We start from the raw sequence: 14,235 nt of genomic DNA, 5'->3' as shown, positions 1-14,235 counted from the left end.
AGAAGGGTTTATCTGTGGGCCGCGCTGTGGGGAATACCCCTACTGTGGGCATAAAACCCCATCCTTTCTGCATCGTCTCACATCAGTTTCACATATTCCGCACGTTCCACATTTCCCGTGGATTGTCTGATGGGTTCCACATTCCCATGCATCCTTCAGAACCCGCCCGCACTATCCGATATTCCCATGCATTGTCAGACAACCTTCACATGTCCTGTCCCCATCCTTCCAGGTCCATTGGTACACTGTATCTCTCTTCCCGTTGCTTCTAATGTTATCCGCATCACAATGACACATGCCCTTATGGCACAGACCCCTATTGCAGAGTATTGCGCCCATGTGCACTGCCTACCTTCACTTCCACTTTCTGAGAAACTTACTACCTGTACCTCAGTGTTCCTTGAAAATAATCTTCCCTTTAAATAGTGGTACTGAGGGCTTGGGTGTTTTTTATTGAATCCCATCTTTTACCTTCTGACTTTTCTCCCACTTTTCCTTCACCTTACTAGAGGACCGCTTTGACTTATGCCCACTATCAATCAAACCTTGTGATATACTTCCTTCAACTTCATCTGCAAGTTCCGATGAATCTGTATGTTCTGCATTGTATCCAGTTGAGTTCCACTTCATTCTGTTCCATTCTGCTTGAGTTCTGCTTGTTCTGCTTGTTCCGCATTTTTGCGGATCCTCTTCCTACCTGCGGTAGGGTTGATTAGGGTCGTTTAGGCAGAGACTAGCACTCCCCAGTAGCAATCCCCTTTAGGGTCTAACATACTTGTTCTCAAGTGAGGCAGCAGGTAGCAAAGACCCAACTGTGTAGTAGATTGATTTCTCGCTGCAGCACTTGTTGTACCCACAGTGCTGCTGCAGGGACCACGCACGTGACACCATTGATGAACCAACCATCATATCATATGTATGCAGTAGCCCCTGCTGCAGGGATTGTACATATGGTACCATTGATGGACCCGCCATTGATTGTGCACTGTGTGGCCTTGGTTGTGGGGGGCACGCAGCTGGTGGCTGTATAGCCAGTCTGGATGGTGCTACCGGATGCTCTATGGCCAGTCCAATCTAAGTGCTGGCATTATTTCCATATGGGTTCTTCCCTGTGGACTCTGGGTATTTCAGTATTTGCTAAGAATTATTAGTTGGTAGTGACGATGAAGAATCAATATTGCACCTTCAACTTCCGCTTTCCTTTCAATTCTTTCTTGGGAGGCATACTTAGAGTGAGCTGGAAAAGCTGAGGGGAAAGGGGAACACAACTAAATGAAGAGCAGCACTGGCAGCCAATAAGTTAGACACACATTTCATTAAGGCAGCAAATCGAGGGTGGAACCTAGAATTCAGTCTGGACACACATGGTGATCGTGTAATCGTATCAGGTGTGATCAGCTGAGCGCTACAATATTTAGTATAAGAAGGGAAACACCATCTACACGTGTCAAAATATGAGACATAAACACATCATATGCAGTACACTGAATTGGAATTGAACAACAAACAGAAGGACACCAAGCTACACATGGATTGGTTGAGAATATGGGTCCACCCAGTTAATACATACTTGATCACTGTAGAAATAGATATAAGCACTTGAATATGAGTAGAGGAATGAGGGGGTTACCTTGGAACTTGCTTCCAAGACAAACACTTCACCTTTGACACCCATTCCGTTGGACCTAACTTCTGGCATGGGCTTTTCACATTCAAAAACTCTGCCCACTCAGGTGTTTCACCTCTGAAATGCAAGTCGTTGTCTTCATCATCATCGTAACAGATTCTGTCTTCATTGTCTGATTCAGCGCTATTGGTGAAGGGGTCTGTGGAATATTTATCCTTGGTGATTGTCTGGTTGGGGTCATGCAAGTTGTGATTGACTGCGAAGGCCTCGAGTTGATTTAATTGCTCCTCTGAAATGCCGAATGCTAGCAGCTCCTCCTTGTAGGTTCCAACACCAAAGTCAAAGTCATCTTCGAGCTGGCTCGTGTCATGGTGGGTCATGAACCTTTCAAACACATGAGCTTCATTGGATGCTTCAACATATTCCTGAGCATTCTTCTGCTGAAGTAGGCCAAGAAGCCTTTTATGACACTCAATCTCCTCTATCTCCCATGCAGTCATAAGGAGATGCAAGCGCAACTTTTCACGAGTCACTTGCTTTGCAGAAACAGCTTGCGTGATAGTCTCATCATCCATGCTCTGCAAGCCGCATTGAAAAATGGTAGTGCCCTGTTCATTATTATTAAATTTATACTGCACTATAAGATAGATAAGCGTCAAATGTACCACTTTGCATCAGCTAATGATATATTAGCGTGATCATTTCTGAGCATTGACTTCCTTGTCCCATGCAGCTCTGGTGCGCTTGGCCCAGCAGGCTGTGGATAAGGAGTAAATTTTGATTTGGCATGGGTTGTATACTGAGAGAGGCGGTGGACAACACCATGGGCTGGAAGAGATGGAGTATAATCCTGAATAATATGAGGGCTCACAAAACAGTCATTTAAAACAGTGGGTGGGGTAAGTGGTCTGTCGCCGGATGGAGGAGATGAGCTCTGGGGGGGAGATGAGCTCTGGGGGAGAGAGGCATGGCGCCGGTGGGCAGGTATCATGATATGTGCTGACTGTCAACAGTCAAAGTGGGAAGTATCAGAGTATGAAAGACTTAGAGAATTTTTGCAATCAACTTCCCAATGCCAATCTGGGATGCAACCACAATGGACGATGTTCCAGCGGATGATATTCCTTGGCCTCAGCAAATCATTTCTGATAATGCAAGAGATCCTGCCGTGACCTGCCCAAACTCAGACTGCCAACAATGTTTTCCATCCATCCATGATTTACTTGCTCACCTAAATCATCCCACCGAGACATGCTGGCCATCAAAATCTCAAGGACACATGGCCAAGCCTCCTGCATTACATGGAGCTCGCAGACATCGTGATGGGCAGTCTGGAGCAGATGATCCCATGGAGGATGAGTCCAATCAGACTGCTCAATACCATCCAGTATTGGGCTATGTCTACAGAGAGGGACAGAAAATGTTTCAGCAAATTCAGAACGATGAACATGAGCCAAAACGGGCGAGCAATCTGTACTGGCCCTTTTGTGATCGCGGAGAGTGGTCACTCGGTAAATTTCTAGTTGAGACCATGACGCAGACAGAGATTGATCGTTTTCTCAAACTATCTTGGGTATTTTACATGATCTGTCTGTATACTACTTGCTAACTCTACATTATTAGTTTGATGTGAAAGACAAGCCCTCATTCTCGAGTACTCAAGAACTATTGTCGTGGATGGACCTTTTACCTCCCGGCCGAAATGGCAGACCACACAGTTTGAAGTCCAGGGGTACACCACTGTCGCTCCCATTAATCTGATATGGCACAATGGTCTTGAAGTTGCAAAGAGCCTCTTTGGTAACCCAATTTTCGCTCAAAATATGTCTTTTGACCCTCTACATGTCTGGGAGGGTGTGCAGCGAGAGTATGGAGAGTGGTTCACAGCAAATCAAGGATTCTCGATGCAGGTATGTGCTTCTTTTCTGTATCATCTTAACTATCAACCATGGCATTCCAAACCAGCTGCCTGAAGGGGCGACTATCATGCCCATAATAGCTGCATCAGATAAGACACCTGTCACGAGACAGACAGGCGGTCCCGAAATGCACCCTCTTTTCCTCACTATCAGCAACATTGACTCTGATGTTTGTATGAAGGCTACATCCCATGCTTGGCAATGTGTGGCATATATACCAATCCCCAAGTTTGAAACACATTCTGATTATCACACCATCCTGAAGTCGCGTGTCTGGCACAAGTGCGTTGACTTAGTCTTTGCCAGCTTAAAAGTCGCAGCAAAGGTCAGTGAGTTTATACCTGATCCCTTCAGTGAACTTCAATATTGCTTTACCCCTCTCGTTGCTTGGATTGCAGACCTTCCAGAACAATTGATGATCGCCTCTGTGTCAAAGAACACATCCCCCATCACATTGGCCGCTCACAAGCAATTCGGGGATGCCAACTGTCACAATCCTCACACAGTGGAGCATACTCTAGAACTATTGTACATTCTCAGCCAGTTCGTTGACCCGTGGAATCTTGACTGGTTCCAGAAGAAGGCAAAGGAGCTTCTTCTTCTAGGCATGCATCTTCTGTTCTGGCGCGACTGGCCACTTACCCAGGTCTTCATTTTCCTTGTCCCCGAAATCCTTCACACCCTCCACAAATTCTTCTTTGACCATCTGTTGTAGTGGTGTAAAGAAGTGGTCGGAAGTGACAAGTTTGACGCACACTACAAGAGTCATCACAAGTGTATCGGTGTGCGTCACTTCTCCTCTGGAATCTCACATGTGGCACAGATGACTGAACGAGAGCATCGTGAGATCCAGCACACCATTGTCACCATGATTTCAGGTGCTGCTCCCCCTGAATTTGTGCGACCTATTCATGCTCTCATCAACTTCATGTATCAAGCACAAAACCCCATCCATACAGAATCAACCATCGAAGCAATGCAAGCATCACTTCCAGAATTTCACGATTGCAAGGCGGCAATCCTGGAAGCTGAAGTGCGTCAGGGGGAAAGCAGCGTCAAGGAGGATTTCTACATACCAAAACTCAAACTCCTTCTGAGCTTTGCGGAGTCCATTAGGAACAATGGCGGACTGATACAGTTCACTGCAGATATTAGTGAACGGCTTCTGATCACACATTGCAAAAGTCCATTCACAAGGACGAGCAAACAGAAAGATTTTGGGGAGCAGATCGTCCACATCCTTGATTGTCAAGAGCAGATGCGGCAGTTCGATCCATATATCCTCCTTTGCCAACACAACCAAGCTCTCATTAATGCTGTTGTCGATGAAGATGAGGAAGTATACACCATGCATCCGACGATGGCATGGGTTTCTCAGGTTGCCCCTGATGAACAACATCATTTTAGTGCCCCCAGGCCCATATGTAACCATTTTACCAAGGGTATCCTCTCCAATAATGCCAATGCAGCACTTACAGTCACTCGCACTCCTGACTGCTCAAATATCAGCTGGCCTGATGTGATGCACACCTATGGACTCCCTGATCTTCATCACAAGGTCACAGAATACATTCAGTGATACGCAGATGATGTTGAAGGGTGCTTCCAGATGTTTAGCACCATCAAGGTTTGGTCTAAGTTCTGTATCCAACTGCATTCGACATTTCGCCCATCAATTATCATGCCTAGCCGGGCTGTCCAAGCACAACCACCGAGTGATACATTTCCATCCGGAAATTGTGATGTGATTTTCTTGGACACAGATCAAAGCACAAATAACCCTGGTTGTAAGTTGGTTTATATTACTTATTGTGGCATGTACTGACAACTCATCTATTGTCTAGTTTCAGTTGCTCAAGTTCATATTGTATTCCAGCTGGCTCCACCCCAACGCTCAACTGCAATACTTCCTGACTTCTTGTTGCACCCCCTCCTCTATGTCCAGCCTTTTCGTATCATAACAACCCCTGAGGATCTAGAGGACACTTGATTGTGGAGGCTCAAGAGGGTCTATACACCTGCAATGCAGCCCAAAACACGCACTGGGTTTGTCATTCCCATAATGAAGGTAACACACGCTACAGAGTTGGTTCCAGTGTATGGAGAAAAATTTGACCGCTCCGTGACTTCAGCAATGTCTCAAGAGCACTATGACCACTTTTATCTCAACCATTATGCAGACAAGGAGATCTATAACGTGTTGCATGAATCGTTGGACACTGAGTATACTCTTTAGTGTTGATCTTATGCCACCGTCCTTTCCAGTAACAACATTATTTGTAAATACAGTACTGCAGGTGCAATGATCTTGGTCTCGATTAGATGCTTTTTGGATTGATAAGATGATCAACTCGCTGATAAAATCTCGCCTCCATGCTGACGTGATAATCAGACTGACCAACCAATCGCATCCCTCCATCACTGCAACTGTAAGTGTTCGTAAAACGCTTAGCATAGGCAAGAGAAGCATTTATTTCAGTGGTTTTGCAGATGTGGCATGAGATTGGAGTTTGAAATTTCCGCTACTTCTAAGCCCCGAGGGCCCTGTCCAGTGTGTACACAAACACAAACTATGTGTTTCAATACTATGTGACCGATCAAAGAAAAAAGATAGTGATATTGGCAACTGGGTACAGGGCGATTGATAATGAAAAGCTATGAAAAGGTAGTAACGAGAGTTTGGGCAAAAGCCCGCAGTGCTTTCCGGTCCAAAACACCAGCCCAAACCTGGGAGAAAAAGGTGAGCTGTGAGTCCCAAATGATTAGGAGGTTGATGACGCAAACAGCGAAGCTTGTAACCCAGTGTGTAAGGAGGTGGACTCACTCTGGGTTTCCGAGATTATCTCACCGGTGGCATTGTGATGCGAGTGAATGGCTCGAGGGAGGAGTTTGCTTGAATATACGGCGCTAGAATCCTGGTGTGATCATGTAGGTATCGCATGAACATGTCGCTTGACCAGTGTCCCATAGATTTGATGACATCAAATGGGACACTGCGAAGGAGATATTCCAGGGTGCCTCCAATGTGGATGCTGTGGCCCTTAAGATTGGGTAAATTGGCAACAGCGGAAATGCTCGAGATGTGTTTGATGAGCTCAGTTTTTGATAGTGCATGTATGCCTTTCTCAGGATGCTTCCAGGCGAATAGGTGATCTGTGTTTTCCACTGGGTTGACAAGAAAGTGGTTATTTAAGGCTTCTTTCGGGTCTGAAAGTCCCTCTTGCTCTGCCCAGTAGGCGTCTTCCCTTCTCTTGGGGATGCTTTTGTACTGGGCAGATGGAATTTGGTTATAGTGAAACTGTTTCTGTCTCGCCCTTCTGATACGTCTCCTCGAGTGACATGTCTGTGCAGATTGAAGTCTTTCATTGCAGAAACCGTGAATTCTCCTAGGCGAGCGATTGAGTAAAAGGATGTGGTTATGCAGGCAAATATGGCGGCATCTTTGGGATCTTTGAGGTTCAAGTGATTGTGGATATTGATGATGATGGTGGGGGTGAACGGGGTGCATTTAGTGCGCTTGGAGGTAGAGGGAGCGAATTTGGCTGCGTCATCTAGGATGGATTTCAATTCACTGGGTGGTATGAGCCAGTGACGGCCATGCAGTGTATGCCAGGCTTTGAGTCCTGTTGCATAGTTACTGAGCGTGGATCTCGAATATGATCCTGTGCAACTAGATAAAAAGGCTAGGAGTAAAGAATGGGAAATGGGACATCTCTGATTTTCTGTTATTTGATGCACATTGCAGTATACATGGAATACTAGCAATCTGGCACTGTACGTCTCTTTCATGGTGTTAGCCCAGGAGGCTCCCATGACTTCTAGTACTCGGTTTAGCTGTGTATCTGAGATGGAGAATTCAAGAGGGTCGTTGGTGGTTGCCGTTCTGCGAGTGTCTTCACCAGAGGGTATCCATAGACTTAACCTGTCTCGAGCTAGACAGTGCGGGCGGAGGGGCGAGGGTGTGGGCGTGAGATTAGGTTTGTATGGTTGCATGTTTGAATGATTGGTGGCGATGGCATTGGCTAGCATGGCATCAAAATGCTGGCATTCAGTTGCTTGGGTTGGTGCGGTTCCGGAGGGAGTTGAGGAGGGTTTCTTCTTCTTCTCGGAACCTCTGTAGGCAATCTGCGCCTTGTTGCCTGAGCAGAGCTTGGTTGATGACTTTGGTAGCTGGACGGGGGTAACACCCATTGTGCAGGAGGCGGAGTTTGGTAGCTGTTGGGGGTTTGGTTGCATCGACAATGAATTGTCTAATGGCAGGAGGAATGTCGATTGGAGGGAGTAGAAGCTCTCTGGGGGGGTAGATTCCTCTGGATGGTGCATCTGCTGGGTTCTGTTCGCTGGCAATGTAAACAGTGCAGACTGCGAAACGCTGGGGTGCGCGTTGGATGAGCTTGTGAATGCAGCGGAAGACAATGTTGACTTCCTGGTTGCAATGTCGTCCTTTCCACCATCCTTCAACCACTCCGGTGTTGTCTCCATATACTGTAAGTGTGTTGCCCATGTTGGGGATAGTGGCGAGAGTTCTGACGAGCAGTTCGAAGCCCACAGCTTCTGCCCAGCCAATGTTGTGCTTGCCATTGAGGGTTTGCCAGCCGGGGATGAGTCTCCACGCTCTCCACTTTTTTCCGATCACAATGCCTATCCTGATGCTCAAGCTAGCATCTGAGAATGCTTGTGGGTTGGAGTAAGTGGTTGGGGGGTATATAGGCCTTGAGATGCCTCCCCTTTGCAGCAAGTCCAACCACCAATCAAGATCATCCTCAATGCCTTTGCTTGGGCGGTGTGGGAGGCGAGGTTTCTTCCCGCATATACTCAGCATGGATTCTAGTGTCGTTAGGTAAGTGCGACCCTTCCGCACGACTTGACATGCATGTAGTAGCTTTCCATACAGCTCTTGTACATCTTGGAGGATGTGAACAGGTCTTCGGCGCTATTGGTGAATGACTATTAGGTATTTGCTTACTTTTGATGGGCTTAGCGAGACGGTGCGATTACCTACGTCCCAAAGGAAACTGATACAGATAGTTGAGGGCACAAATAGTTGGTCTTTTTCTTTTTCCCATTTGATGCTGAGATTGACAGAGAGTTTGTCGACGTCCTCAAGGCAGTACCCAAACATGTTGTCATGTTCTTATCTGGGTGATTGGTCTGATAGGTCTTTGAGGGGCCATGAACAATCTTCGCTAAATTCCTCTATTGAATTGTCGTCAAATATGCAACCTCTGAACCAGATCCTGCTGCCTGACTGATGCATGCCTCTTTTCACTATGTCAGTGTGCCATAGTGCTCATTGACTATTGTAATTAGCTATTGATTCTTTTCAGATACAAACAAATAAATGGTCGTCAACCCACTTATTGAGTGGTTTGATTCCGTGGTGTCTGATTATTTCAGCACCTGCATCTGCTACATGGCCATATGCTCCTCCCGATGGAGTGGCTCCAAAGGCCATGCAGGTGTTGACGTACCACTTCGGTATCTGATACCCGAATTATTCCTGCTGGCCATTGGGAGGGGTGTAGGGGAAGGGTTCAATAAGCTTCTGCAACGTCTCTTGTCGCAACCTCTGAGCCTGGCAGTAATCGCAAGATTAGTAGATATATAACGGAAAATTTGCCCCAGGTAGTGGGAATTTGATTGGCATCGATGTGAGAATTAATAGATGGGTTGGGGTAGGTGGGAGTTGTAGAATGTGGGAAGGAGAAATTCTGGACAAGTCTGAATTTACCAGGTTTTCCAGGTTTAGGTATTATGGACAGCAGGGAGGATTGGAAGGGGCCTATGATATGTTTAAGTGTTGTAGGTGTGAAAGGACCTATGTATCTCCCTTTGTGAAACTCTTTCTGGATGATGGTATCAAATTCCATGCAATATTGATTAACAGAGTCCTTATTCAGTGGGCTTTGTACGTGTGTAACTAAAAGAAAACCTGATCGGAAGCCTTCAGGAACCTTAGCAAATCTTTTGATTGCATTAGCGTTATGGAGTGCTTGCTCCCATGCGTCTGCGATGTAGGGGGTAAGGGGGTTAAGCTTTCTGTGCTCTAGTGCAGCGCTGGGCTCCATGATCGGATGCGCCACAGCCTGAGCATACATGTTTGCTACTGTGGTGGTTGTTGGTGCATCCTTCTTCATGTTGCCATGAGGTGCAGAGCTGTTGTCCATCTTTGGTCCATAGAGCTTTGTTAATGCATTCGTAGAATGTGCCAAAGAGGTTGTCCCAAGTTCTCGGGGTAGTGCATTCGACCGTGCAGTGTGAGTTATGTCCAAGGCATACGGCGCAGCACAGGAGAGGGAAGGATGGGTTGGTGGGATCCCGAAAGGAACAAGGTCTCTTCTGATTGCTGAAGGGGCGGCTGGAGCTAGGCTGCACGTTGTGGCTAGAATTAGCATTGGTGACAGCAGCAGCCTGATGCATGTGCGAATGCGGTTGGTTTTGGCAGGATGCAACAGTAATGGTGGCGTGTGATGTCCGAGATGTGGGCGTTTGATAGCCAATTGATGCATGATGGTCAAGGTAGGTTGGGTTTTTGTTGATTGAGCGCGATGTCGAAACAATAGAAGGAGTAAGAGCAGGCATGATGCATGTGGTTGATAGAATGAAATTTTTGGTTAGGTTTGCAGGGATAGAACTTTGGACATCTGTACCTGTTTGAGCGTGGTGAGGGCTAGATCACAGTCTTCATTGAAGATTTCTTCTCTAGCTTCAAGGATGAGATCTTGATTGAGCTCTGCTATACTCCAGCCATGCGGGCCACCTGCTGTTAGGTGCCACAGCCGACGTTGCTGGCTTTGATATAGCAGTAGCGCGCGTTGTTTTAACGTGTCAAAAGTGTGTCTCCAGCGATGGGAGCCCCTTCAGTGACAAATCCTGTACTATACGGGTCACCTGACCTACATAATATCCTGTGTAATACAGGCCAGCGGATTATGGGCCAATGTTATGTATATTCCCAATGTTGACGGGTGGGCCCATCTATGCTGATGTTATATATATCATCGACGATGGCGGATGGGCCGGGAGAAATATTATTATGGAGATGGGTGGGCCCATATGGGTAATATGTAGAGTAGGATTGACATATATTATAGACCTGAGGAGAGATGTATAGCAAATATTATTATATAGACAGATGGGCCGAGGGAGCAGTGGAATATTTATTACATAGACGGGTGGGCCGACATGGGGTATTTTACTTAGACGGGTGGGCCGACGTGGGGTATTATTAGGTAGACGGGTGGGCCGAGGGTGAGGCAAATTATTTATTACATAGACAGGTGGGCTGACGTAGGGGTATATTAGATAGATGGGTGGGCCGAGGGTGAGGTGAAATATTTATTATATAGATGGGTGGGCCGAGGGTGAGGTGAAATATTTATAACATAGACAGGTGGGCCGACATAGGGAAATATCAGATAGACAGGTGGGCCGAAGTGGGGAATTTTACCTAGACGGGTGGGCCGATGTCAGGTAATATTAGACAGATGGGTGGGCCCAGATACGTATCATATAGGAGTTTCGAGTTTCGAGTCAAGTACTGACACCCAACACCCGAGTACCGAGTACCGAGTCATGCTCGCTTAAGGCACTCACACAGCTTCGACTCTTAGAGTCTCGATACATCATCCCATTCAACTCCCCTGCTTCATCTGTAATCGACTCTACTATGCGAGTCTTGTTGCTGGCTGACATGAGTCTCATCTGCAACTCTTAGCTAAGGGTTTACCCCGAATCTGTTCCGTTGTACTACTCTCATTCACCCTTGTATTCCTCTCTTCACCCGTGTTCTCCATCTCAAATCTTACCGCCATTTCATTCCCCTCTTCCAAATCCCCCCAAATCACCTGTGTTTTCTCTTCCCTTTCCATCCTCATGCACAGCCATATATATTTTTGGAAGATAGCTCTATGTCATGTAGCAGTTTTTTGTCAGTTGTTGTTTGTATACTTACTGATGATGTACGGACATAATATCGTGAAAACTCAGATTTATATGAGTTTCGAGTTTCGAATCGAGTACTGACACCCGACACCCAACACCCGACACCCAACACCCGACACCCAACACCCGACACCCAACACCCAACACCCAACACCCAACACCCAACACCCGACACCCAACACCTGACACCCGAGTACCGAGTACTGACACCCGAGATTCGGTACTTGGTACTCAGTGATTCGTGTGTTCGAGTTTTGAGTTGAGTACCGACACCCAACACCCGACACCCGACACCTGACACCCGAGTACCGACACCCGAGATTTGGTACTCGGTACTCGGTGATTCATGTGTTCGAGTGTTGAGTTTCGAGTCGAGTACCAACACCCGACACCCGACACCCGAGTACCGACACCCGAGATTCGGTTGATTCGTGTGGACATTTGAAATTTGAAACCTGAAACGAAGTGCTGACTACCGAGTACCGAGTACCGACACCCAAGATTCGGTACTTGGTACTTGGCACTCGGTGATTCGAGTCTCGGGATTCAAACCTCAGATTTATGCGAGTTTCAAGTTTCAAGATTCAAGTTGCGAGTTTCGAGTTTCGAGTCAAGTACCGACACCCGACACCCGAGTACCGACACCCGAGATTCGGTACTCGGTACTTGGGTGTCGGGTGTTGGGTGTCGGTACTCAGATTTATGCGAGTTTCAAGTTTCTTGATTCGAGTTTCGAATCGAGTACCGACACCCAACACCCAACACCTGACACCCAACACCCGAGTACCGAGTACCGAGTACTGACACCCAACACCCAACACCCAACACCCAACACCCGAGATTCAGTACTTGGTACTCGGTGATTCGTGTGTTCGAGTTTCAAGTTTCGAGTCGAGTACCGACACCCGACACCCGAGTACCAATGATACACACGAATCACCGAGTACCAAGTACCGAATCTCGGGTGTCGGGTCTCGGTACTGGGAACTCAGTCACTCGATCAATGGACTGGCAGAGGTTACATTCATTGAAAACTTGTATATACATCTATCACTATGCAATTATGTAGCCATGTCAACCTCCTCAGAAGCCTCTTCAACCTTCACCTCAACCTCAACATCCATGTCATCGGAGGAGTTATATTCTGGGACAAGGTTGCTCAGATCACCTGGGTCCACAATTTCGCCAGATGCATCTGGATCCTCTGGATGAGCCACTTGGTTGTAATCAAACAGGAGGCCATCAATGGCAGAGGCATCCGGGACTGTTGTGGTTGTGGTTGTGGGAGCAATGCCTTCCATTGTGAGATCAATGAGAGGTGGGAGTGCAGATTCGGCGGGTGACATGGTGGGGGGGCCGGATTGATCAAGCAACAAGGATGATGCATTGGCAGGAGGATTGGGCAGTGGGAATGAGGGGTGCCGGAGCATGATTTCGCGCCTAAGGCCTTCATGAAGGCATTGCAGGGTATCAATCTTACCATCCTGCTCTGCCACACGATCCTCCAGAAGAGCGATTTGAGCTGCGCCTTGACAAATCGCAATGGCCATGGAATGGAGATCCGGCATGGGCACGTCAAGTGCTGCAGCAGGGACTGCCGGGCCATGTGCTGCAGCCGGGACTGCCGAACTCGAGGCCGGAAGAGCTAGAATGGAAACTTAAGGTCAGACAATGATAAAAATAAACCTCAGGTGACTTATGAGCTGGTTCAGGTGCAGGTGCCTTGATGGCAGTGATGGTCTTGCTGCGACCACGCGTCTGGGTCTTGGGGGTTGTCACCGCAGTGACACCGGGAGTTCCGGCCATGCCACGAGACTGACTTCGAGTTTGGGCCTTGGATTGGGAGGCAGGGGAGCTTGGGAGGGGGCGGGGGTTTGGGATGCGGGGGGGAGCCTTGGAGGGAGCCTTGGAGGGAGCCCTGGAGGGAGCCCTGGATGGCGTCCTGGACCTTGTCTTCCAGGTGGTAGAGGAGGCACCACTGCGAGGAGGCGGGGATCCCATGGATGCGGGGGTGCACTTGATCTTCTTTGTCGTGCAGTAGATGCACGACATACACGGAGCCCTGGTCCTCTTGTCCATCCGAGTTGCGCAAGGCCATTGTAGCTTGTTGCAAGCGTAGCATGGGTTTTTCTGTGAGTTGTATTAGTGTATGGATACACTTGAGATATATAAAAGTACTCACCGGTCCAGGAATGAGAATGTCAACTGCAGGGATGACCGGGGGTGCCTGCACCGGGGGTTCGGGAGTTGGCTGGGAGGGCTCGACAACTGCTGGGCGACTTCTGGCAATCACCTGGTAAATGGTAAGCATACACTCGAGTCCCGGACACATAAGCGTGACTTACCATGGCAGGGCCAAAGGTTTCTTCGTCGGAACCCTGGGTGATTGAGGCGAATTGGGCATCCTTGCGATAACTGTGGAGAGCAGGGAACGACGACCTCCGGCACTCCACCCGAAAACGGCTGCAAGAAAATGTGAGACAAGTAAAAGAAGAACGAGACGACATACCTTGACAATCGTGTCTTCCTCATCTTCTGACTCCACCATGGGGCTTGGACTTCACCACGCGAGCCGACCTCAGATGCTTGTGACTCTTCATCACGGATTTCGGGGGTGGGAGGGTGGTCCCGAATCAAGGGGGACTTCCTCTTATTACTGCCTTCTGCCTCAGGCTCTGAGGGTCAGCGAAGACGGCCTTACCTTTCCCCTTGTCCCAGAACTCGGTGGTGGGGGTTGGTGGAAGG

At 47.9% G+C, this 14,235-nt stretch overlaps 4 protein-coding genes across 4 annotated transcripts; 1 reads left to right on the top strand and 3 right to left on the bottom strand.

Moving 5' to 3' along the window:
* Positions 1 to 1,171: 1,171 nt before the first annotated feature.
* EDB91DRAFT_1083583 (uncharacterized protein) lies at positions 1,172 to 2,202 on the bottom strand (the record flags this gene model as incomplete). The annotated part of the gene is made up of 3 exons (XM_041315641.1): positions 1,172 to 1,246; positions 1,571 to 1,577; positions 1,631 to 2,202. The coding sequence occupies 3 exons, from the start codon at positions 2,200 to 2,202 to the stop codon at positions 1,172 to 1,174; spliced, it is 654 nt and encodes a 217-aa protein (XP_041175275.1).
* An 845-nt stretch (positions 2,203 to 3,047) lies between these two features.
* EDB91DRAFT_1238174 (uncharacterized protein) lies at positions 3,048 to 5,782 on the top strand (the record flags this gene model as incomplete). The annotated part of the gene is made up of 9 exons (XM_041321680.1): positions 3,048 to 3,200; positions 3,337 to 3,537; positions 3,593 to 3,828; positions 3,853 to 3,879; positions 3,901 to 4,257; positions 4,285 to 5,104; positions 5,156 to 5,333; positions 5,397 to 5,485; positions 5,576 to 5,782. 9 exons carry the CDS (start codon positions 3,048 to 3,050, stop codon positions 5,780 to 5,782), a joined length of 2,268 nt encoding a protein of 755 aa, XP_041175274.1.
* Positions 5,783 to 9,582: 3,800 nt separating this feature from the next.
* On the bottom strand, positions 9,583 to 9,831 carry EDB91DRAFT_1030953 (uncharacterized protein; the record flags this gene model as incomplete). The annotated part of the gene is made up of 1 exon (XM_041312715.1): positions 9,583 to 9,831. A coding segment is annotated over one exon (249 nt), but the record flags the coding sequence as incomplete, so codon positions are not given.
* Positions 9,832 to 10,960: 1,129 nt separating this feature from the next.
* EDB91DRAFT_1083581 (uncharacterized protein) lies at positions 10,961 to 13,040 on the bottom strand (the record flags this gene model as incomplete). Its single annotated transcript, XM_041315640.1, has 7 exons — positions 10,961 to 10,996; positions 11,143 to 11,234; positions 11,394 to 11,454; positions 11,501 to 11,945; positions 12,109 to 12,255; positions 12,424 to 12,470; positions 12,570 to 13,040. 7 exons carry the CDS (start codon positions 13,038 to 13,040, stop codon positions 10,961 to 10,963), a joined length of 1,299 nt encoding a protein of 432 aa, XP_041175272.1.
* Positions 13,041 to 14,235: the final 1,195 nt, after the last annotated feature.

Source organism: Suillus paluster (assembly GCF_016628075.1).
Source record: "Suillus paluster strain FC165 chromosome Unknown EDB91scaffold_42, whole genome shotgun sequence".
In the NCBI taxonomy this organism is placed as follows: domain Eukaryota; kingdom Fungi; phylum Basidiomycota; class Agaricomycetes; order Boletales; family Suillaceae; genus Suillus; species Suillus paluster.
Note: the sequence above shows the minus strand (reverse complement) of the source record. Positions and strands in the feature narration are given on the sequence as shown.